We start from the raw sequence: 26,677 nt of genomic DNA on the forward strand, positions 1-26,677 counted from the left end.
ACTAGTCTGTAATATAATAAACTTTATTCAGTCTTTGTTCGCTCCTTGAATGGCGTGAAATTTTGATCCCTTATTTTAGCTTGCTGGAATTCTTTTATTTAAGGAATAAAAAAACGTAAATATTTGACAACCTTAGTGATATAATGTTTTTTAATATACTAACTTACTTTCTGATAGTCGCGGATTCGATTCCTGGACAATACCAGCATTAGTGTTTATAAGTTTACTTTATTTTTTATGTAATTTCGAATGACAAATAATCTGACAGCCCATCTGATGAAAAAAGAAAACTGTCATCTATGTGAAACATGCTATCAATAAAAAGAGATATAATTTGCCTTTGCGAGAAACTGGTATCCATATTATGTTACCTATAGGCATGAACAATACCATGGACATAACAGAATACATTGTGTCGCCCATGATACTCTCAATGATAATTTATTATGATTAACTATTCCTGCGAACTAGAGTGTTATACCTCTGTACCCTGTAATTTCATTGTCATATCTCACTCAAACTGAAAACTTTCAAACCGAAACACAGCTATACAAATACAACTGCTTCATGGTAGATACACGAATGGGATAGAGGTTTAGTAGAAATATTAACACATTTACATTAATAATAAACAGTTGTTATAAAAAAAAACAGCACAACATTGCGTATCAGATGTTTAGTAATCATTCATTCTGACTCGTTCGTTCGAGCTCTCTTGCTCCCGCCACTCAGCACGTATACGTCAACCTCAACACGTCGTCACTTTATATATAGTTTAAAATAATAAATATTCAATATTACCAAGTGCCTTTGGACTTTACATCCACTACAACCTGCATACCATAGTAAGGTATATAAATACAATACATCAGATATAGAGTTTATTATTTCAGCCGTTAACTGTCTACTGCTGAAAGCATAAGCCTTCTCCATAAGGGAAGTTGCCAATAGTTGCCACGCTTAGCAGGCGGGTTGGCAATCGCTGTAAGGCTTTTAGAGATGTTTTAAGAGGGGCGCTACTGCCCATCCCCCGCCCTTCCTTAGTCGTCTCTTACGGCACCCATAGAAAAGAAAGAAGTAGCCTATTCTATGCCAGGAGCACACAGTCACATAGAGGTTTTTTTTATGTGTGAAAATGGAATGGTAACCCAGCCCGTGCTATCGGTATACGCCGACGAGGCACCAGTGAAAGATGATAGGTGAGAATGAATGCAGGTCAGTTGGCCCACCATGATTAATTCGACAAGAATTATATATGATGGTTTCCAGGGGAAACCGCGAGGAGGTCGACCTGGTTGATATCAATGATATATATTGATAGCAATGGGATTCTTAGTCTCCATTACTAACAATCCCTTTCCCCCCGCCACTTACGAGGTTACTGTTAAATAAAAGACACTGTATTAAAGAAAGAGAGTAAAGTCATTAGAAACAAATTAGCACAATTGCCCTATGCATCAAGTTACCTTATCCGAGTTACTACCAAATAGCTAGTCAACAAATCTCAGATTTCCATAAAGACCCTTATGGTAATAAAACTTCGGAGGTTTCTCTAAAGGCATCAGTCGGTATCCTAACTACTGTTCGTACTAGTAGCGTGAGATAAGACGACGTAAAACCACTAAACCGTTCACAGCGAGAGCGGTAACAAACAGCTGATAAATTAAGTTCTCGTTGTATGAGCTAGGAGCTCTCTTGTGAGTTTATATGTATTATATTTTTATTTCAAACTTCAATTTATCAACTAAACAACGGCTAACTAAACTAACAAACGGCTTTTTGAATTTCAATATATAGGCTGGCATCAGATTTAGTGTGATTTTTTTGAATGCTGAAAGGTTAAATATACATATATTTTTTTTATTATCAATAAAAATACAAGTTACAGAATTATATATATATATATATATATATATATATATATATATATATATATATATATATATATATATATATATATATATATATATATATATATAATATTAATAAAAGCCTTTATTCAAACAACATTCTTTTTAACAATTTATTATTTATTTAATTGCTATCATCTGTTTGGTTATTAACAAATGCTTCCTTTAGTTTGTATTTACACAAATTCATTATTTATATACCTATAAGTATAATAAACTTTTCATTTTAATAAGCAACAGCTAAGTTTCTTGCAGGTTTTTCTTGGCTGAAATTGCGCTCCGAATAGACTGTAATAAAAAAATTACTATTCAAAAATGCCTAAATCAAGTTTAATAAAAATAAAAAAAATCTTTCTTTCTTTCTCCTTCAATTGCTTACAATGGTCTCTATTGATAGCGATTCTTATCCAAATTCCACCTGCTTCACCCCTAATGTCATCTACCCATCTTCTATGTAGTCTTCCTCTTCTTCCTTTCTTGTCTTTTGTATAGCAAAATATTATCATTTTACTCCATTTATCTTTTCTATATAGGATAGTATTAAGTAAATATGGCTTATTGAAATTTTGAAAGAGAAACTATCAATATTCAAATACATGTTGACTAAAAGTAATCTCTTTTATGGAATAAGTCCGTCATTGAACTCATTCTTTTTTAAAAAAACCCTGTATCCCTTAATTTAAGATTTTCCTGTACAATAAAATGGTACAAACCAATATGTAATTTTTTTTATTATTATTGCCACAACTGTATTACGTTCACTTTCAATCGTAAATCAATTATGGAACTTTTATCTGAAGAACCATAATGAAACATCTGAAGATTCGAATCGCGGCTTTCTTTGTAAAATCTTGAAAGATACTGTCCTTTGGAGATTTTTTCAAAAAAATCATAATAACTAAATAAACATCAATGTTCTATTTTTAATGCTCAATAGAAAATCGCAACTGCTATAAGAAACGTTTATTTTCCATTAAATCACCGTTACTTGCTTCCCTATCATTTATTATATACTAGCGACTCGTCCCGGCTTCGCACGGGTGCACATTACATCACATCACATTAGAAATCTTTAAAATTATCAGTGTTTCTCTACTGTATTATGTATGTATTACATATAAACCTTCTTCTTGAATCACTCTGTCTATTAAAACTGCTATAAAAACTGCTTCAAAATCCGTTGCGTAATTTCAAAGATTTAAGCATACATAGGAACGGACAGACAGCGACAGCGACATTGTTTTATACTATGTTGTAATAGTGATATAAAAAATACTTAGAATAAATATTTAAAAGTACCCAATCTCTGTGCCTACAAATGAGCCGTCGAGCGGTCCCGGGGCCGCGTACTCCGCAAGCGCGAATATTGCTTTCCCTGGTACAGCCACTTAGAAAAATTACAGAAAATGAAATGAGAATTTCTTATAGTTTGCAAGTCTTTGATGCTATTCTACATCCTAGACCTTATTTAAATTACAATATTTCTTTGATCTAAGTTATTAACTATTAACATTAGATAGTATTCTTTTATAAACGCTTTCAAGTTATTAATATTTAGCACCTCACTCCTAAAAAAATTTCAAGCTAAGATGCACCTCTAGAAGGTTATTGAATTGACTGAGACTTCTGAAAAAGACAGGTTTTTTTCTTATATAAATGAATGAATGAGTATACTTTATTTGCATTATACAATATAGGAAATAAACAAGACAATTTACAAACACAACGATACAATTGAATTTTATACTACTTAGAATGGCAAACAAGCTGACGGCCCACCTGATGGAAAGTGGTAACCGTCGCTTATAGACATGAGCAGTACCATGGACATAACAGAGTATATTGTTTCGCCCATGATACTCCCCATGCGTTGCCATTCCTGAGGACTCAGGTGTTATTCCTCCGTATTCAGTAAATTCACGCCATATCCCACCCTTCAAACCGAAACACAGCCATGCAAACACAGTTACTTCACGGTTGAAACACGAAAAGGGACAGAGGTACCCAAGCAATCGACTTTTGTACAAACTCTCCCTCATGCACTCTTAATTTAATTTATTAATAGTCATATGCCACGGAATACGCATTTCGCTTCGCGTGACAATCGAAAGTCCTTCTATGTATCAAATTTTATTCAAACATGCCTGCCCAAATATTTAATCTTGATTATAAACTTCTACATTTATAATGTCAAAACTAGTTCCTCGGTTTCTCTTATGTGAATTAGTATAATAGTAAACTACGCATTTCATTATTATGGTGTACCAAATTTCATTCTAATCCGTTAATTTTTACCGAGTTTCGCGTTTACAATATTAATAGGATTTTAATTGGTTGGACCGAAATTATATATGCATTAATTCTCGTTAATAGCTTGTCTAATAAAATGATAATTATACACCATTATCGGAAAAACCCGTGCCATGGTAGGCATAAGATTCTCCACATAAGACAGACATATATATAAATATATATATATTTATCTTCTATATATATAAAAATACCACTTTTCGTTGTCATTTTATAACTCAAGAACGGGCTCACCTATCCAAACCAAATGTTTAGGCTTTGTTCGGACTATTTAGTAGATGGTTTATGTGAAGTTTGCACAAAATCGGTCGAGCGGTTCTTCATTTATCACATTTTTTGTAACAAATGAATTCAATAAATGGCGGATCATTTTGTTAATGGGGATTTTTGTGGCAAATTCAAACTCTTTTTAAGACGAGGATTGTGCTGTCAAATTTAAACTTTTTTCAGTGTTGACAGTACAAGCATGTTGTTATGTCATTCATGCGGTCATTTCATTTTGGACGTGCTTCGATTAAAGCAATTTGCCAGCGATATTGATGTTAATTTTTTTTTCTATTATTTTACTTTATACCTAGCGAAGCACGTACCGGGCCGCTAGTACTAGCTAGCTACTACTACACATATATATTCTTGTATAGTATGCTATATACATACATACATATAACGTATTAGTTTAGAATATATTACCACTTTGGTTGGTTGGTTATACACAAAAATTTGTAATTCCTTGTTCTTAAGCAGTACTAAAGCTAGACATCATTTTGACTTTTCTTCTTTCTTATATTAATCACTAGAAATATCCCACAGCTTTGCCTGCGTAAATCATTATTTAAATATTACATATGTTAAATTAGAACACAGCTTACTAGTACACCACAATTTTATTAAAATCCATTCGATTATTAAAGCATAATTGAATAACATACATCCAAATATCTTTACAAACTTACACATTTATCATGTATTGTCACAACATACATGTATTGTTACAACATTAGTATGATTCCCTTTACATTCTACGTACGATATTGAATATTTCCAAGAGCAGTTTTTTTTTAATGGAATGGTTGCCGACGAATGCAACAAGTATTAATCACGATGATTTCCAGGGGGAACCGCTTGATGGTCGACCTGACAGGGCTTGCTAGCAATGGGGTCATTAGTCCCCATTACTAACAATCCCTTTCCCCCCTTCCAAGAGCAGTGGTAATTATCAATAGATTGGGTGATCAATGAACCATTCACAACTGTCAATGGTCATATTCCAAAAATTACATTAGTAAACTTATTATAAATACAAAAAATTACAATAAAAGATCACACTAAGAAAACGATGGGTGACTTTATCGCTAAAAGCGATCTCTTCCGGGCATCCTTTAGGTAGAGAAGAATAAATAAACAGTTTGACCGGAGAGAGACCGAAACTCTCTTGGTTTTTTAATGATAATTGCCGGTACATTCTACAGTCTAGCAGAGGGAGACTTTGTACAAAAGTCGATTACTTGGGTACCTTTGTCCCATTCATCTTTCAACCGTGAAGCAGTTGTGTTTGCATGGTTGTGTTTCGGTTTACTTTTACTGGGTACAGAGGAATAACACCTGAGTCCTCAGGAATGGCAACACATGGGGAGTATCATGGGTGAAACAGTATACTCTGTTATGTCTATGGTACTGCTCATGTCTATAGGCGACGGTTACCACTTTACATCAGGTGGGCCGTCAGCTTGTTTGCCATTCCAAGTTATATAAAAAAAAAAACAAAGACTCATAAAATAGCTATTTACACCAACATCGTACAGAGTAATTTAATCACAACAAAATCAATAAATAAGACCAATACACGAGTCGCATCGATTGAAAAATCGATTTTTTTTTATACGACACTTAAATTGACAAACAAGCTGACGGTCTATCTCGAGGATAATGGTAACCGTCGCCTATAAACATAAACAGCACCATGAACGTCACAAAGTAATCTGTAACGCCCATGATATGCCCATGTGTTGCCATTTCAAAGGATTAAAGTGCCTCCGTACCCATATCATCATTATCAAAGTAATTTTAGAATTAACAAAGTTATCGCGTGATATATAGATACAAAAAAAAAATAGTGAATTGAGAATCTCCTTATTTTATATTAGATAGACAGACTAACTAACTTAACTTGAGCATGTCCACCCGTGCGACGCCGGGACTGGCCGCTAGTCTCCAATAAAGAAGATCCAATAATATATAACAAAAAATTATTGAATATTTTGGTTTGTTATTAATTTAATATAGAAAGTATTTGTGTGATAATTTCATCAGAACTTGGTTGTATTTAAATACATTATATTTATTTATTTATAAAAAATACACCAACCATATGTTCACAATAATTAAACAAACTAGGTACAATGCTATAAGTAAGTTTAATGCTAGATCAACATATCAATTAGAAACGTATACAGCTCTCACAGATAAATGTTTATTAATACTAAGATAACAATCATACAAATATTGAAAACTTAATTATTAATCTATACTATTAATTATATCATTTAAAAACAGTCGAATATAATCTGTAACATTCGTGCAAAATAAAAGAATACGCCAAATCATACAATTAGCGACCGCACTCGATGTAATGCGTACAGCCTATTCCAGGTAGATTGGGGAGACGTGACTATGGCGGCCGCACCGCATGGGTGCTCAGCCCTCGACCGATCCCATTTCGTCGTTCTACACGGTGAACAAACGTGAAGGCTTGGCTATTCCCGACGATTGTAACAACGTGACTAGATTCCATTTTCAAATATTATCAAAAAGGAAATTCCCGGACCTTATTACGATAACAAATATTTAAATCATATCATCATTTATTAATAAAATCGGGCAAGTAATATTAAGCACATTATAAATACGACTTTATTAATAAGTAACAAAGTAAAATGTACAATGTACTCAGTATTACACAGCTTTGTTAATAGAGACAGTGGATGTGTGTATTTTCTATAGAGAATGAAAAATCCTTTTAATAATTTCTGCGTGATGCGTACACAAATCTAAACATGCTCATGGTCCATTTAAATGTGTAATAAAAAGGAGAGGGAGTCTTTGTACAAAAGTCGATTGCTTGGGTACCTCTGTCCCATTCGTGTTTCTACCGTGAAGCAGTTGTGTTTGCATGGCTGTGTTTCGGTTTGAAGGGTGGGATATGGCGTGAATTTACAGGGTACAGAGGAATAACACCTGAATCCTCAGGAATGGCAACGCATGAGGGGTATCATGGGCGAAACAGTATACTCTGTTATGTCCATGGTATTGCTCATGTCTATAGGCGACAGTTACCACTTTCCATCAGGTGGGCCGTCAGCTTGTTTGCCATTCTAAGTTGTATATAAAAAAAAAAGAAAAGTAAATCTATAAAAAATCAATTAAAATATCCGCTAAATCAAATAGACGACAACATAACCTTCAAGAAAAGAGCATATTCCTTTTTAAAAGGCCGGCAGCACACCTGCAATGCCGTAGGCGTTGTGGGTGACCATGGGCGGCGGTAGTCACTTACCATCAGATGAGCCGCATGCTCGTTTGCCCCCTGTGCTGAAAAAAAAAATAAAAAAAAAGATTACGGAGAACTGGAAATCTAAAACGTAGGCTACAATCTTAAAAATTATTACATCATAATCGTTTCAACCTCATATTGTCTGCAGTTTAAGTTTCAAGTCACCTTCATAAACTGCCACAAAAAAGCTGTCTTGAATTTTATGCATCACGTATCTATAATTGTGATGTTTGTGAAAATATCACGAATATGTAATTTTATTATAAATATATACCTACCTTCACCATATCAGCCCTTAACCGTCTACTGCTGAACATAAGCGTCCCTCTTGGAGGGGTTTTGCCAATAATTGCCACGCTTGGCAGGCGGATTAGCAACCGCAGTCAAGTTTTAGAGATGTTTTAAGAGGGACGCTGCTGCCCATCCCTCGCCGTCCCTTAGTCGTCTTTTACGACATCTACGGGGAAAGGAAGTGGTGGCCTATTCTATGCCGGGACTACACGGCAAAACCTACCTTACAAATAGAATTTTCAGTCTGCTGCCACTATTAAAGACAAATTGATATACCATTGCTGTTATTGAAACAAATTTTCCTAAACAGGATTATGACAAAAACATCATCGCTCGGTCTAATATGAATTGCAGATTAAAAGAAAAAAGCAACCTACTTCAATCGCAACAAAGTTAACATTGACCAAAATGGGAGTAAAGCTTATTGAATTTTTTTTTATACCACTGAGGTGGCAAACAAGCATACGGTCCACCTGATGGTAAGTGGTTACCGTAGCCTATGAACACTTGCAATACCAGAGGTATAACGCGTGCGTTGCCGACCCTGAAGAAACCTCTTTACCCCCCCTTTTTAAAGAATCCCATGCTGTAGTCTTTTGGGAAAACCTCGGTAGGGAGCTCATTCCACAACCTGAATGTTCATGGAAAGAAACATTTCTGAAACAACTACTTACCAGATACACAAATAGGCTTTTGAAGAACCCCATGCTGTAGTCTTTTGGGAAAATCTCGGCATCATTCCACAACCTGAGTGTTCGTGGGAGGAAACATCTCTGAAATCGCGCAGTACGCGACCATTGAGGCGAATACAAAAAATCATCAAAATCAGCGCAGTACATGCACAGATGTAGCGTAACATACAAAAAAGTACATTCAGATTACAAATATAATTTTCCCAATACTATATTATCTATTGCCGTATGGCCCCGGTATAGAATGAGCCACCCCTTCCTTTCCCATTCGTATCGTAAGAGGGGACTAAGGTAATTAAATTTAATTGATTTTTTTTGTAATAGATAAACTAAAAAACTACTCAAAGGATTTTGAAAATTCGTTCACCTATAGAATGCTACAGAATCAGCGAGTAATAAAGACTTTAATGTTATTTTCTAAAATTCTATCTAATCGTTCATTTCTTATCTAAAACACGAGTACGTAACACGATAATATTTTGCCCCTATAAAACAACTTATAGACAAAATACGCCAAAATCGACGAAATATCTCGCAGACACGTTAAATTATGTGTACAAGTATAGTGTATTTAAGCTGTAGTATATATACACATACCTATATAAAATACGATTCAACATTTCTTTTGCAGATAGGTACAATACAATATGTACCTACATCAGCATAGTCACGTATTTCCAATTCACTTGAACCAGGTGCGTGCTTAATGGCGCGCGAAGCAAAATAATGCCGCTGCTGTCCAGCTCCCTTCCAAAACTACATCACAATCAATATATGTAAATCATAGTAAATTTGTTTTATATAACCCATCGATGTAAATGTACTAGTCTGTTAATATTACGCCCCTGGCGCGAGAGGCCTATTAAACTCTGTGAGTTATGCAAAGCAAATTATATTACGATTCGTGCAAGCTAAGCCTTTTAATCCCATGGGCTCAAACACTATCTATAGTAGACGGTACAAACGTTTAGTGCGCGCACTAAAAGATTTACAGTGTCCCTGCGCCGAATTCTTAAAGCATGGAATTCTCTGCCTGTTCCCGTGTTTCCTCCTTCCTACAATCCTGTGACATTTTATTAGAACGTGGAAAAAAACATATTTGCAGGCTGTCAAAATGACATTCGCCAACACAATATGTGATGACAGTACTCAGCACTTAGGGGGGGAAAGGGATTGTTAGCAATGGAGTTTAACAGCCCCATTGTTAGCAATTTGCCCTATAGGTCGACCTCCACATGGTTCTCCCTGGAAACCATCGTGAACAATTCTTGTTGAATTCGTCACGATGGGCTAACTGACCTGCTTCATCCTCACGTATCATCCTTCACTGGTGCCCCGCCGGTGTATACCGATAGCGCAGGTGGAATTACCATTCCATTATCACCCATTAAAAAAAAAGTACTCAGTATTTGAACCACACTAAATAATATTTATCTTAATAAACTAAAAAAAGAATTATTACAATCGATTTAGTTGTTTTTACTTATTTTTAAATTAATAAAAATTTGGCAATAATAATAATCGCTGACGTGTATTTTGCAGAACAAAACACTCCTTTTTGGATTTGAAATCTACACATAAATGTAATTGTTTAAATAAATTATTGTACTCGATTTTTGTTCAAACTGACGTACCAAGATAAAAAAAAACTACTTGTATACCAAATTCCATATTTCATCAATCTTTGGCCAAAAACAAACAAAGCAAACAAACTCATTTTCACATTTGTAATATTCCTAAGGATTCCGTTGTATGCGACTGTGGGTATCAACTTGAATGTTTAAGGAAAAATATATAAAAGGACCTTCCCCCAGAGACATAAATTACAATAATCGGGACGAAAAAAAACGAAACTTGGTCATTCACACTTGACTGCACTTACTAAATAAGAGGACATTTGAATCACGAGGTTGTTGAACCATGATCTTATACTCACTTTTTGTATTCATATTATTATTTTTTTCAACTATCTATATTAAATTATTAAATCCGCTAAAACCTAAGTCTACGCCTTAAATCTATCTTTATATTTATGATACCCACATAAATTAAATCATACACTTAGTATAACGCATAATGTAAATATTAGATTGCACCCGCGGTCCATTTTGCAGACGTCCATGTCTATAAACAAAGTTTACTACTTTTCATCGAATGAGCTGTCAGCTTGTTTGTGCAAGAGTCATTACGATAGACATGAGCTTTATGGACAGAGCTCTTTGCCTTTCGCTTTGGAATAAATACAACCAAAAAAAAAACAAAAATATATTGCTAAATATAAAAACTAAAAACATTATATTCGTCTCCGATCTTACTTCCTATGAGCCTGTTATTTATATATTTATTCCTATTAATAATACTTTGTTTGTAAAGTTTTTTTTTTTTTTGTAATATTATTATATCAACCGTTAACTGTCCACTGATGAACATAGGGGGTTTTTGCCTAAACCTACTGATTGGTGATGTATTAAAATTAAATGACGAATCTATCTGTAGTTACTGTCAAATCATAAACATTATTGACATATTATCGACAAGTTAAAATTAAAATTAACAGTTAAAAGAATTTAACTGTATGGAACTAACATACAGTTTATATAATGATTTAATGTTTCAATGAAATTAACATAAGTATTATTTACTGATAAACCTAAATACAAAATACTGACAAATCTTTAATCACAATTTCATATTTTTAATAAAGGAATATTTTTTCTTACTATATCAGTGATTGTTTTTTTTTTTAATTCTGAAAATCATATGTATATATAAATATATATATTATTTTTAGAATTATATATATTTTTAGGTAGTCTCGGTAATTTTGTGTCGATACTGACGAAATCCTTTTAGCAGTATGACTAATGAGCCAGTCAGTTATTGATATCTGTGTGCGTGTTATAAATCTTGTCACATTACGTTATAACATCTCGCGCAAATTCGTCATGTAAAATGAATACGTTTCAATTCCCTTTCATGTCCGTAAAATGCCAGAAAAATAAACGAAAAACGGCAAAAGCACTCGACACGTAGACGCGTCAATAGCATTGAAATATCTAGGTCTATTCATATAAATAGGTAAACTTCAACACATATTGAATGTAGATAGACTATTTTTATTTAGTAATCATCCTGACACTTCGGTTTTCCAATTTGCCTGTATTTGAGACGACAAAAATTGAGTGCTACATGTTTACTTTAATAAAAATTATGGTTTTAAATATATTACATTCCACAAGCTATATTATTTTCTCAAACATGCTTAGAAATGTGAGCATTATTTTGACAATCTTCTTAGAAATAAATCGATATTGCCGTACTGGCCTGATACATGCGGGCAGCGGCCGGTAAAAGTTGTATGAAAATCCATATCTGTCGTATTTTGCGGCCAGATAAATTACTATGTAAACTCTTATACGTACTGTAAATTAAAAATGGAATTAACTTTTACTTCGAAACATGGCTAACAAGGACGTAACTAATAAAAGGTTTTGTTTAAATTTCGAACTAGCTTGTAAATAGAAGCCGTTTATTAAAAAAAAAACAAAAGAACATTATGGCGCGTGAAAAATTATTATTGTTCGTTATTCGTTCGTCATTGAACTTAAAAAGTAAAATTGTGTTTTTGATTTTCACGCATTGTTTGAGAAAAGTACTAAACAAGCCTTGGCCACAACTAGGCATTGATGGACTCACGTATGTGTGCCTCGGCTTCGCCTCGGCCCACATTAGCACGTTCGTCCATCAATGCCTCAGTTACTGGCCGCTGCAGTAATGTACTATATGTATGATGCTCTATAGATGAATAGCGTAATGTAAGTATATTTTTATTTTGTAATGATAACTTCACCTTTTTTTTTACTTAACGTCTGGAAAATACTTTATGCAGACCCATACACCTTGTGGGAGGTGAATGGGTATCTCCTGTGGGAATCCCCCCGTTAGGCGGGGGTGTACCCACAAAAAACCAGACGATATACCCTCGAGGTGCCATATGTCGGAGACATGGATTCGTTTTCGCACATTTTCGACGGCAATGGTAACTCCACCTGCGCTATCGGTGTACACCGGCGGGGTACCAGTGAAGGATGATACGTCAAGATGAAGCAGGTCAGTTAGCCCATCGAGACAAATCTAACAAGAATTGTACACGATGGTTTGTTCACGAAAGGGGAACCACGTGAAGGTCGACCTATTGCTAGCAATGGGGCTGTCAAACTCAATTGCTAACAATCCCTTTCCCCCAAATATACGTTTATTAAGTAAACTTTCCTACGTAAGTGATCTGAAATTATTTCATGCCATGTGGGAACCTGATGATCACGGAAATAATAATTCTTTCTGGTAAAGCAAAGGGCTCCGCATGACAAAGAAATCCAACCCAACTCCTGAAAGAAGCGAGGACAAAGAATAAAAATATACTTTACGTGTAGATATTAAAATTCCCACCTGTAAGATCCTTGTGACAAATTGCAAAGAATCGCGAACTGGAATAATCGCGAATGAAACCATCCAAAAAGCAATTGAAAATGACTTTTCCATTTGAAAACTCTATTTCATATGATCATATCTGTATCAAAAATATCACATTCTCAAATACATATATTTTATTATACATTTATACATATTTATATAGACATATATATATATATATATATATTCCTAGTAACTTTATAGAATATTAACTATTCACGAAAGTTCGTCCGCACAACAATTATAAAATGTCGTAAATGAAAAAAATAAAAGGTCCAATAGACTTTGAGAATTTACAATATTGATGATTACATAAAAAATAAAAAAATAAATATTGTTTTTATACCACTAAGGTGGCAAACAAGCATACGGCCCACCTGATGGTAAGTGTATGCCCCATGCTGTAGTCTCTTGGGAAAACCTCGGCTTGGAGCTAATTCCACAACCTGAGTGTTCATGGGGTCTAATAGCTAGTAATATACCCTGTAGGGGAAAAGGCATTGTTAGTAGTGGGATCAAATAGCCCCATTACTAGCAATATGCTCCATCCGGTCGCCTTGCATCCACGCCGTTCCCCTTAGAAACCATCGTGGTTAATTCTAGTAGAGTTTATCAAGATGAGCTAACTACATCTATTTCTATATCCGCAACTATCATCTCTTACTGGTGCCCCGCCAATGTACACTGGATAGCGCAGGTGGGATTACCGTTACATTATCACCCATTAAAATATATATACCCTGTCAGATTGACCTCCTTACCAGAGGGAAACTTTGTACAAAAGTCGATTGCTTGGGTACCTCTGTCCCATTTGTGTTTCAACCGTGAAGCAGTTGTGTTTGCACGGCTGTGTTTCAGTTTGAAGGGTGGGATATGGCGTGAATTTACTGGGTACAGAGGAATAACATCTGAGTCCTCAGTAATGGCAACGCATTGGGGGTATCATGGGCGAAACAGTATACTCTGTTATGTCCATGGTACTGCTCATATCTATAGGCGACGGTTTCCTTTTTCCATCAGGTGAACCGTTAGCTTTTTTGCCATTCTAAGTTGTATAAAAAAAAAATCTCTTGGAAAATCCCTCCCTCACCTATCATTATTCATTCGGTATACCTCACCAGGGTATACCGATACCAATAGAGCAGTCGGAGTTAACGCTCCATTTCCATCCCATAAAAAAAATAAAGATCATTATGAAAAAGGCAATATGTCAATCGCATTGACAACCAATAAAAATAAGGCAGGCGCCCTGTCTATTTAAACGAGATAAACGTTAAATATTCGTTGAAATCCCACAGATTTTCCGTGAAGGCAAAATCAGCATATTTTTAGGTCAATAATGACAATAATTTATCGGGGTCCACCCGGCTCCGTCACCACGGGTTAAGTGAGTTGTGACAGCCCTACGTTTTTGTATTAGGCACTAAACTGACATTTCCAATAGGACCCGACGATATGAGATGGGTGCTTCGATGCGACTTCTCTAAAGATACTTGTCTGTTAGAACGCAAATTCTAAATTGACAACGGCAATCTCGACACTGTAATTAATTAAAGTGTCTCTTATTAGAATATGTGTTAAGTATTTAAGTCCTAAACAAAAACCTGTAATTTCATTCAAACACCATATTAAAAAAAGAACATATTTTTTTAATACATAATAATAGAATCGTAACCTCGCTTGCTCTATCGATATACACTGATGATGTACCAGTGAGGAATGATAGATGATGATGAAGCAGGTCAGTTGGCCCATGGTAATGAATTCAGAGGGAGACTTTGTACAAAAATCGATTGCTTGAGTACCTCTGTCCCATTCGTGTTTCTACCGTGAAGTAGTTGTGTTTGCATGGCTGTGTTTCGGTTTGAAGGGTGGAATATTGTATTATAATATTATATTATATAATATATTGTTAATCCCCATTACTAACAATCCCTTCTTCCCCTTATAAAAGAAGCATCGTCTCTGCTAAAACAAATAAGTATTTCCTTAAATACATGTATCAAATTAAATCAATAAGTTCGTATTAATTTTAGAATTTTCAATCAAATAATATTTTCTTCTAAGGAGTATTCTTTATTGAAATTAACATCATTAACGTCCTTTGAAGAGAGTACTCTAATTCTACTAATAGAACTTAACTTTTTTTAAGGAAAAGAATAATAAATTCAATTATGTCGAAAACGACATTTATGTGAAAATTGAATGCTACAAAATTAGTAATTGTAGACTCTATATTTTTGTTGTTTTATAATTCATATTTGTTTAATTAAATATATTCAGTTTCGCTATAAGAACACTCTTCCTAAGGTTATTCATACTTTTCATTTCATTCTATATAGTGACTTGTTATTTTTTTTTTATACAACTTAGAATGGCAAACGAGCTGACGGTCCACCTGATGGAAAGTGGCAACCGCCACCTATAGACATGAGCAGTACCATGGACATAACAAAATATGCTGTTATACTGTTTCGCCCATGATACTCCCCATGCGTTGCCCTCCTCAGGAATGACAACGCGTGGGGGGTTAAAATCATGGGCGAAGCAGTACCCAAGCAATTGAGTTATGTCCATGGTACTGCACACACACACTGATGTCTATAGGCGACTGATTAAAAATAGTCAAATCATTAATAAAATAAAATATGTAAATACTACATTCCATTATTCATTTTTTTTTGTGTACACATTATTAATCTTTACAATCTACATCATTCTATGAAGGGAACAATAAAGAGTTGTCATTCATTCATTCCAAACCGTGTGGTGAAAATGTAACCGATTTAGATAGAAAGGATAAAAATTATTTTCATATTTCGACTCGAGCTCCTCGGGGACTTTTCCCAGTTCGGTTTCATGAATACTATCATTAGGTTTCGAGTTTTGTGCCCTTTCGTGCATAGTATATAAACAAAGTATCTACTGAGACAATTTTTCTTATAAATAAAGGAATATTTTTTTCTTTACTATTTTTTGTATAGAAAAAAAATACATGAAAGCAAAACAGGAAAATGTGTCTTAATATGCCTAATTGATAAAGAATAAACAAGTGATTAAAGGAGTATATACTTGAACAAATCCCAGAACTAAGGAAGGTAAGCAAACAAGCTCGGAGAAATGATACGTTATCTTAAGAGATACCAATCAAATAAAACCTTCTTCGTAACCTATTCACATAAACATTCACAGAAATTTGATATTTACTGGCAGGACATAAGCTAGAGTTTCGAAAGCTAGAAAATAGGTTTATCGCTGACTATTCTGTGACTAAGAAATTGACTACGGGTATTCCCTTTTCTTGTTTCAGCGGTATTTTCCGTAAGTATAAAATAAAAGATCCATTTCTCGCTAAATAGTGTATAGTATTTAAAATTGTAACAATATGTCAGCAATGCACTACATTATTAACGATTTAGTTTAAAATGGCTACGAAGAAGAACTTTTAATAATTAATAATATTGCCTTTTCAAACAAAAACGTGGAATGTATATAAACTATTGCAATTGTCTAACATTCCATAGATACTTTCTAATCGTAAACATGAAAGTTTCCTTAATCATCGCTATTCTTGTTGCCGTTATGGCTATTGCATCCTGTGTAGAAGAAGATGAATTCACAGGTTGGTATTCTAAAAATCAATACATAACATTTAAACGATAAAACTATGTTAGTAAGAAACTCAAAATTAGCACAGGTTTAGTCAATCTTTTATATTCTTTTTCGATTCCAGTCCTGAAGTTTTTTGACTTTTTTCAACCCTACAACACAGATATTTCATCAGAATCATGATAGTTCCGTCTACGTTTTCTTGGTACTTGCATACTTTACTAGCTCTGTGTCGTCGTTCTTTGAGTATATTACATGGAATAATATGAACAACACCATAGATGTCAGAAAATGACGGCAATGCATTATTCGTTATGCTTTTATGCAGTAATTTCTCTTGATTTCTAGTAATTTCTCTAACATGTTATCCAACTAGTGAAACTGAATCACAACCATACGAGAACTTGTTATCAGAAACTTGGAACAGAGGTACCTTAAGATACAACTTTTGTATAAAATCTATCTTTAGCTCTACATTCTTAGGACCTACATATTTCATTAATTGTACATTTTATTTTTCTTATAATTTTCTCTTTTTAGGACCATCTCACCTCATAGAAAAAAGAGAAGCAATAATAGCACCGGCCGCACTTCCTTCGTGTGGTTTTTACGAATGCAGCGCCAATTGCAAAAGAAGGGGTTACTGGAAAGGTGGATACTGCACCATTAATGGATGCCAATGCATTTATTAGCAATCTGAAAATATTAATGAATGAAGCATAATAACTGGCTTGTGAATATTTTGTTTACTATTATACGTTATATTCTTTATATTAATCACAAACATAGATTAAGGTAGGTGACAGAATCCATCAATATGAAAAATAATTGTACCACTATTTTACTTGCTCTATAGTCTATTTCAGTAGAACATAATGAAAAACATAAAACAGTCTGTTAATATCTGATAATAGCACAAATAAAGAATATATTAATTAATTGAATGTTTCGATTTCTAATTTAATTTATAGAAAGTTTTGTGATAAATTCAACTAAACTTGATTACCTTTCCTTTACATTTTTATATCTTTATATTATTCTTTAAAGTGGTTCAATAGAGTAAAAAAAAATTCTAATAAAATAGATAATAATATTATGAATCGTGCAATCTACACCTAACAATTTCCAATAATTTTTAATATATTTTTGTCAATTATGTTTTAAAGGCAAGTTAAATTTAAAAGAAAAATTATGAACTCTTTGTTAAATGTGTATTTATTTACCTTTTATTTCTTTCAGTATTATAATAAATATAACAAATGTGTATATCTATAATGTACCTATACATCAGTTAAATACCTATCTTGTTTATATCCAACAAGTTGTACAATTGTATCTTAATAAATTAATAATGAAATTCTATTGCCTATTTTTACCTACAATGTAAATATAATATAAGAATTACAAACCAAAATTTATCTGGAGTTCAAGTAGAGTCTTTAGAGATTACTTTGTATAAAAAAAAACTGTGCGCGAATTGGCAGTAGTTGCTATATTTTTAATAATTACAGACGTTATAAAACCTATATCCCTAACATGTATCTTGTCAGCCCTAACATTTCCACCATCATAATGATCATTATAAATTTTATTATTGAAAAGCTTTTTGAAATGTATTACTAACAATTTAATTAAATATTTATTGTATTTCCATCAAAATCCATTTCAATATTTCCATATTCCAATTACATCAAATTCCAATCCATAATTGAATAAACATTTTTATGTTGGTGTATAATCTGAATTGCAATGACACGAGTATAGTTTTAGTTTCTAAAAAAAAGTCCAGAATAATATTAAAATATAATGTACGATAAATTAAATTAATTAGTAATATCTGAAAGACATGGTATAACATTAAATTAATTGTTTGAAAAATATTTATTGCGTTTTATATTGTAATATAAGAATAAAATTAGTACCCATTTGTTATAATTACTATGAACTTGGAATTCAAGTGCATTTGATATGAATGAAAATTTTCATATCAAATGCACTTGAATAATCGAAAGCGTCAATTACGTTACTGTGTCAAAGAGATCTGCCAGGGTATTCCCTCTACCCATTATGATGATATCTACCAACATAATGACATGATGATATTAATTGTTAATTGAGAATTCATTATCCAACGCTACTTATATTAAGCTTATTATTTGACATTCTAGTGTGTACACAGCAATGGATAAAATCTATACAGAAATATCAGTTGCAGCACGGAGAAATTAACATTAGGATACGAGTGGTATTTGCTTAGATCAAGCAGCCTCGAGGATGGATGTTGTATAAATTACTTGCGATGGGCCGTCCGGTCACATATCCCTGTAAAACGAGAACATGAAGATCGCTTTCATAGTCGCAATATCATTGGCCTTCTTGGCTGTCACATCATGTATCGAATTCGAGAAGTCTACAGGTTAGTACTCAATCTTTATATTTATGGGACTTTACCTCTATTAGAGAGAGACTTTGTACAAAAGTCGTTTGCTTGGGCACCTCTGTCCCATTCGTGTTTTTACCGTGCAAAGCAAAAAGCCGTGTGTTTGTAATGCTGTGTTTCGGTTTGTAGTGTGAGATATGGCAGTGAATTTACAGAGTATACTTGAGTCCTCAGAAATAGCAACGCTTGTAGGTATCATGGACGAGACAGTCTACTCTCTTATGTCCATGGTACTGCTCATGTCTATAGGCGACGGTTACCACTTTCTATCAGGCTGGCCGTCAGCTTATTTTCCATTCAAAATTACATAAAAAAAAAACTTAGTGTAAAAACTGAGATTTTTTTTACTTTTAGTCAAACATTTTTTAATATAATAAAGGACAAAATAAATAAATTAATATTTCTTCCACAGAATCACACAACATCCAAAAAAGAGGTGTGACCATCACCGTCAAGCCACCATTCCCCGGATGTGTATTTTACGAGTGCATTGCTAACTGCAGGAGTAGAGGTTACAAAAATGGTGGATACTGTACCATCAATGGATGTCAATGTCTTCGATAGTACATACAATTGACCACAAGATTAAGACAACTAAAAAAGTAGTACAAGTAGTAGGTAGAAGTTGGAGAGAGTAATTTCCAGAAATAACGAATTCTATAAACATCTTCTAAATTACAATCATTAATTACAAGCATTCATTGTAGTAAAATTCTACTAGTAATTTTAAATTCACCATCAGGTGGGCCATATGCTTGTTTGCCACTTCAGTGGTATATAAAAAAATGTTTTAATTTAAATCAATGTAACAAAAATATTACCTATTAATTATAAATGTTAAAATAAATATACTTTTTAAACAGCTACCAATACAAAATTGTTCTCAATTCGTCTGAATTTTTTGTAACTATGTAACCCTATTACTAATATATCTACTACTTCTGAACTATTTTTCATAATTCTGTTTATAATTGACATTATTATATCAATTTTATGATGATTTGATGAGCAAAAAACTCATTGTTCGCAAGCAAAATTAGCTTGGTTGTTGACACGAGATTTCGCGTTCTGTATTAATTTATTTTTAATAACAGTTATTTACGAAATTCCTCGTCTATATATGTGTATATATTCACGGCTAGTAAACCGACCCGGCATCATACGGATGGATAGATTTTTTGAAAATAAAATTATAACCTTTGTTACTCGCTAATAATGTAGCTTTATAGAAATGAAGCTTCTATAGGTGAAAGAATTTTTAAAAACAGTTAAATTGTTTTTGAGTTTATGAAAAATAAATGACTATTTAAATGACAATAATCCATGGATTTGAATATTGTATTAATCTGAAGTGTATAATTAATATATTAGTTTTCCTCTTAATTAATTATATAAAATTGTATGACGATTAATAGTATGAAATTCACTTGTATGTATAATTTGAACTATCTGTGTAACAACATAATTTTGTATGCCGTACAGGCTAAACATGTCGAACGAGATTGTATTGTTAACATCTGCATATACGAGTATAACATACGCTTGGGTTACAAGCAAATAATCTTGAATCTTATTCTGATTTAAATGACTATTAATTAATTTAATTAACGTTATTTTATATAGTATATTAATTATAAAATGACGTATCGGTAAGTAACAGATATATGTATATGAATAAAGTTTGTTTTGATTGATTGATTGGTTGAATTTATCCATTGCAAACAAACAAATCTTTCTTCTTTATATAATTAGTATAAATATAAGGTGTTTTTATAAAGCAAAGTATGCATATTTGTAATTGAGAAATTCTATGTAAAAACTCACACTCGAATACTTATGTATATTTTGCCTATGTGTACGTATTCCTGGTCCATTTGCATTTCAGCCCTAAAGGTAAAATGCGGATAAAATCTGGAAAAAGGGTCTTGTGTTCACAAGTTTCTGCATAATGTCTTTTAATACTACATTAAGGAATATATCTAAGTTAAAATACTATTACTGAGATAATGTAACATACGTACATCTCAAGGAATGATTATTACTTTATGTAATACTGGTATATTATTAAGTTGTGATTATTGTTTTAATTGAGAATGCTATTTAGTATTAAATACGCCTTTTGTATCACGTTCCTAATATAATAACAATAATAAATCTGTTTATTGTCCTATATATTTTATAATTGTAGTGCAATAAATAAATGACACTCTTATTGCCTTTGATTTATTAAATAAAAAAATCGTAATATTATTATTATTAAATAAATAGATAAATATTAATCACAGTCTAGTATTAAATTAATACGCTAATACTTATAGTACTATGGACAATTATCGATTATCATGTTTAATTTGTTTTATCAAAATATTAACATTTATTATATATAATACTAATATGTAGTAAACGATTCGCGTGATAAGATCAGTCCCAATCAATATTTACCCATATTTTTCAGTTTATACGGGCTTAGAAAATACGAAGGTATAGTAGATGGAACGATGACTCGTCTCAGTGAGATGTCACTGCTGATGACCTTCTTCGACCCAGTTCCGAAGTAATACGCTTGTACCACCAACTTCGAACAGTAACTAGGATTTGTTGACCACACATCAATAGTTATTTTGTATGTAATATGCTTCGTTTTCTTAGAACCTCCACTAGGATTATAATACGTATGGTCAGCCCAAACCGCCGCACCATTTGCAGCGTTGCCATTCGGACAACGGTACACAGTGGTCCAATCGGAAGCATGTTCATCGAACCACTTATATTTGCTTATCTGTCTATTATTATCTTTAATTCCCTTCTGCCAACCTGCACCACCAGGCATCTCCAAAACCCAATAGTCAGTAGTCATAATTGCGGCATGTCCAACCAAACCTCCGATGCCTCGGCCCGTTACCAAAATGTCTCCTTTCCTAACTGTATTTACGAACCGTCTTTTATTATCGGCTGTGCTTCTTTTAGATATCTTCCTCTCAAACAGAGACTCCTGTGTGTCGGAGAGTATACCGAAATTGTTCATAATAAGCCACTCCTCGTAATTGACCAGCTGACTACCATTCATTGAAATATAGTCCTTGTACAAGTCTCTAAAGATGCTTTGTTCATCTGTCTTAAATGACTCGAAGGAATATTTTTCAGGATTTATTATTCCCATATCGACGCCAATATTGTACGATTTGTAGCTGGTTTCGTTTGTTAGATTTTCGACTGTAAATAGTAAATTTCATAAAATTACACATAACGTTAGCTATAAATCTTTACACTATGAGACTACAGTATGGGGTTTTTCAAATAGGATATATTAAGGTTTCTTTAAGGTCGACAACGCGCACATATCCGCAAGTGTTGCAGGCGTTCATAGGCTACAGTAATCGTTTACTATCAGAAGGGCTGAATGCTTGTTTGCTACTCACGTGATATAAAAAACAAAACTAAGTCGCTTGACCAAGAGAGCTAATAATCTCCTCTAATGAGAGAGTATTATTTTTTTAACTATTTTTATAACTATTAACTACCTTTGTTTATACAACTTAGAATGATATGCAAATTGACGAACCACGTGTTAGAAAGTGTCTACCGTCACACCATCTAATTGTCGCCTGTAAATATGAACAGCACCATGGGCATCGCTAAATATATATCTACTAATAGGAATATTTTATATTTAATAAACAAAGGAAAGAAAAAGTATTTAAATTTTATTAAAGTCTAAAAATAAAAGCAAAAAATCAAATTTTGTTATTGATAAGACTAAAATAATATTAGCAATTTTAAATAACCTTTATAAAGAAATACAAATTAATAATATTATTTAAGTGCTTATAGTTGGGATTCAAATCGAGAACTACGCCTTACTATTTTACGCCTACTTATTACTTCTCAATTTTTACTTCAGAAATTCGAAACCGAAATTGAATTTCCGTCTGGAACATTAAAAGTTATTTATAAACACCGCTATTTCTATCCCAGTCCTGAATCAACATTTCCTTATTATACCTAAATGTGGTATTTCTAATTAATTTAAGTACCTCTAATTAATTACTAGAAACTCACCATTTTGTAAATTAACGCAATATATAATATTCACGTTTATATAAAAAAGAATCACTAATAAAAATGATTCTAATTTGAATACAGACTTCATGATGTCAAAACTTCTTCATACTGGTTACAACATCTTGAAATGACATTTATATATGCACCTATATATGAAAAATGTGATAAATACTATTTAGGTCAACAACTTGATTAAATTATTACAACGTATCAGGGGATGTACTGGAGATAAGAAAACAACTCATCTTTAGAGTCTTTACTTACATCATCAAGTGTCAAGTGTGTCAGTTTGTCCATTTGTTTATTACACATTCTGATACGTTCTGATACATTCTACATGAAAATCATGATAGCCTTTCTAAAATGCCTACAACCTGTAGGTAACACATCTGGTGTAGGTACTGTCCGTAGTTTGAAAGACCACTTACTATCCGATGAATCACATACCTTTTTATATTATTTTATTTTATATATAGGTCGTATAAATATACCTAACAAAAATTATTCAAAATTTTAACACATAAAATAAGTAAGGTTCAGTTGCTGTTCTCGTTGTGATACTTTTTTTAGAAATAACTCACTTCACTCTCCCTAGTAACTATTCATATATTCAATAATGTCACTATCTACCCGTTCCACAACTGCACGGCAGACAGAGATGAAGCTTAAAGTGGCCCTACAAGAACTTCAGGCATCCAAAGATCTCAGTGACAAGTTGATCAGGGAGAGAGAAGAGAGTGAAGATGAAATTTTAAAAATTATAAATAAAAATACCCAATTAAAATCAGAATTGTCAGAACTTCATAATAGCCATCAGGAAGTTATTGAGCAGCGGGATCAGCTTCAAGAACTAATAAGTAGCTTTCATCAATGTAGTGACACTCATGAGCAAGCCTTGAGGCGTATCACTGAATTGGAACTTGAGTTAAAGCAGGCATATTCTAAAATCAATGATCTAGACACAAGATTGGAATCTCGACAAAGTAATGAGATTAGTAATTTATATGAGGAACTTATTAGTGTTGACTGTGTGCCTCCTTCTACTACAGTTCCATGCACCCATCCTGTTGTAATTGACCTTACTAGTGATACATCACCTAAATTAGGCAACTATAACAGTAATATTTGTATGTTGAGTAATAATAAATTTAAAAAATATTTAAAACTAAAAAAGTTTATAATTAAGAATCGGAATATATTAAATAAGCGTTGCAAAAAGGGACAATTATTGAAAAAAACCACTTTGAATAATTTAAAATTGCATGATTACATTAATAAGTGTAATAATAAGTTAGTGGAAAGCCAAAAGTTATATGACATTGATACAGACTACCTAACTTCAAAAATCAATAGTTTAGAATCTTCGCTTCATGATTTAAATACAAAGTATATTATCTCTCAGAAACAAATCCAGGAGCATATTTTAGCAATGGATGATCTGATTGATGTCAGTAAATACAATGCTGACCGTTTTGAGTCGTTGACTAAGCATTGTACATGTAATCACACAAATATATCAAATAATAATTCAGTTGTAACTGTGCTGGAAAATGAAGTTCAGGGTGTTTGTGCCAGTGACTGTAACCCTAAGAGTAGCACAATGGTGTTCTCTGACAGAATAGGCTGTAACTTTGGGTCTATATTGAAGTATCATCTTAAGGGTGATTTATTAAACTACTGCATGCCAGAAGCATCATTTACACAAATAATAAATAAAATTAAGTCTACGAAAATGAACAATATGACCACAATTGTGTTATTTTTTGGTAATAGTATTCAATTAAATAGACAGGATGTAATTAAAGGAATTGAATATTTATTACAATTAAATGTGTATAAGATTGTATTGTGCGCTTTTCCTTACACAAATAGACATCTTCATAAAAAAATTAACAGTAAGGTACATTACCTGAATAACTTATTACATACATTGACATGTCGTCATAGTGACATTTTGACATTTTTTGATACTAATAGTTTTATTAGTGATTTTTATTTGACAAAAGATACAATGTATCTTTCTAAATCATCTAAAAATAAAATAGCCACTTTAGTGGCTTATAATATTGACTACATGAACAGTTTACATGGTAAACTTAAACATAAAAATGCTGACATAACAGATAATTCTATTAATATTTGTGACATAAGTACTATGACTGCAGATTTAAACTGCTCACAAAGACAAAGGGAAAGCAATCAGAATTAATAATTGTTCATCAGAACATACAAAGTTTTCCCGGCAGCGAGTTAATTATACAATTATTTTTAGAAAAGTATAATATTGATATTGTCTGTTTCACAGAACATTGGCTTAAAGAAAGCAATATGATGTTCAATTTAAATAATTATAACGTTGTCAGCTGCTTCAATAGAAAGTCAGCTAACAGAGGCGGGTCTATGATAATTGCAAGAAATAATATTAAAGTAAAGGAACGTGCTGACATTGTTAGACTTTCTATTGAGTGTTGTATAGAATTATCTTGTATAGAACTAGAAAATTATATCCTTATATGTGTGTACAGGCCTCCTAATAGTGATTACAATGTTTTTGAAGGGGTGATGGAGGATATTTTAAAAAAAGTATTTAATAGTATTAAAAAAATTATTGTATGTGGAGATTTTAACGTTGATATTCTTTGTAACACACCCACATGTACAAAAATTATTAGTTTATTTCAGTCATTTGATTTATGTCATGTCTTTCATGAACCCACTCGTGTAACTGCCACGTCTGCTACTTGTCTTGACAATGTTTTTTGTAACTGCGAGTATACAGAAAAATTCATAATAAATAAACTTCCTTCAGATCACTGTGGTCAAGTTGTTAAGTTTAGCAGTCAAATCAATAAAGTCAACAATAATAAAAAATCAAAAAGACAAATAAACGTTTACAATATTAATAAATACAAAAGCGCGATTAAAAATAAATTGGATTTGCTGTTACAATCTAGTAATAATCCTGATTATCTTTACACCAAGCTAATTAATATTTTATCCGGAGAATATGAACAATTTTTCAAGAAAAAGAAGTTCATGTTAAATCTAAATTCACGGAATGGGCAACAGTAGGAATACTTAAAAGTAGAAATATTTTGTTTGATTTATACGATCAAAAAAAAATATCGATTTGATGACAAATTCACCACTTATGTAAAAAATTATTCTAAAATTTTTAAAAAAGTTTGTATTATGGCTAAGTCTAATTATTTTAATAAACAAATTAAGCAGTCTTCTGACAAAATTAAAACCATCTGGAGCATTATAAATAAAGAAACTGGAAGATCTAAAATAGCCTGTAATCAATTTACATTAAATTATGATAATAAATTAATAACAA

General features: G+C 32.6%; 2 protein-coding genes and 1 long non-coding RNA gene across 3 annotated transcripts; 2 read left to right on the forward strand and 1 right to left on the reverse strand.

Annotated features, from left to right (window-relative positions):
- The first annotated feature begins 16,129 nt into the window (after window positions 1–16,129).
- LOC113523443 (uncharacterized) lies at window positions 16,130–17,558 on the forward strand. The gene is made up of 2 exons (XR_008252926.1): window positions 16,130–16,848; window positions 17,376–17,558. It is a non-coding gene; the product is annotated as an uncharacterized LOC113523443 (long non-coding RNA).
- Window positions 17,559–19,072: 1,514 nt separating this feature from the next.
- LOC113523440 (gallerimycin-like) lies at window positions 19,073–21,487 on the forward strand. Its single transcript, XM_026909420.3, has 2 exons — window positions 19,073–19,251; window positions 19,688–21,487. Exons 1-2 carry the CDS (start codon window positions 19,173–19,175, stop codon window positions 19,837–19,839), a joined length of 231 nt encoding a protein of 76 aa, XP_026765221.2. The 5' UTR covers window positions 19,073–19,172; the 3' UTR covers window positions 19,840–21,487.
- On the reverse strand, window positions 21,483–23,486 carry LOC113523439 (uncharacterized 30.3 kDa protein-like). The gene is made up of 2 exons (XM_026909419.3): window positions 23,335–23,486; window positions 21,483–22,488 (listed from the first exon to the last, which is right to left on the reverse strand). The coding sequence occupies exons 1-2, from the start codon at window positions 23,423–23,425 to the stop codon at window positions 21,707–21,709; spliced, it is 873 nt and encodes a 290-aa protein (XP_026765220.2). The 5' UTR covers window positions 23,426–23,486; the 3' UTR covers window positions 21,483–21,706.
- Window positions 23,487–26,677: the final 3,191 nt, after the last annotated feature.

The sequence above is a fragment of the Galleria mellonella genome, unplaced genomic scaffold (genome assembly GCF_026898425.1).
Source record: "Galleria mellonella isolate WM207_F2 unplaced genomic scaffold, CSIRO_AGI_GalMel_v1 utg300, whole genome shotgun sequence".
Taxonomy (NCBI): Eukaryota; Metazoa; Arthropoda; class Insecta; order Lepidoptera; family Pyralidae; genus Galleria; species Galleria mellonella.

Coding starts and splice junctions, on each gene's coding strand:
- LOC113523440 (XM_026909420.3), top strand. CDS start 19,173: ATGAAGATCGCTTTCATAGTCGCAATATCATTGGCCTTCTTGGCTGTC. Junction 19,252..19,687: donor CGAATTCGAGAAGTCTACAG/GTTAGTACTCAA, acceptor TTTCTTCCACAG/AATCACACAACATCCAAAAA.
- LOC113523439 (XM_026909419.3), bottom strand. CDS start 23,425: ATGAAGTCTGTATTCAAATTAGAATCATTTTTATTAGTGATTCTTTTT. Junction 22,489..23,334: donor TTGCGTTAATTTACAAAATG/GTGAGTTTCTAG, acceptor TACTATTTACAG/TCGAAAATCTAACAAACGAA.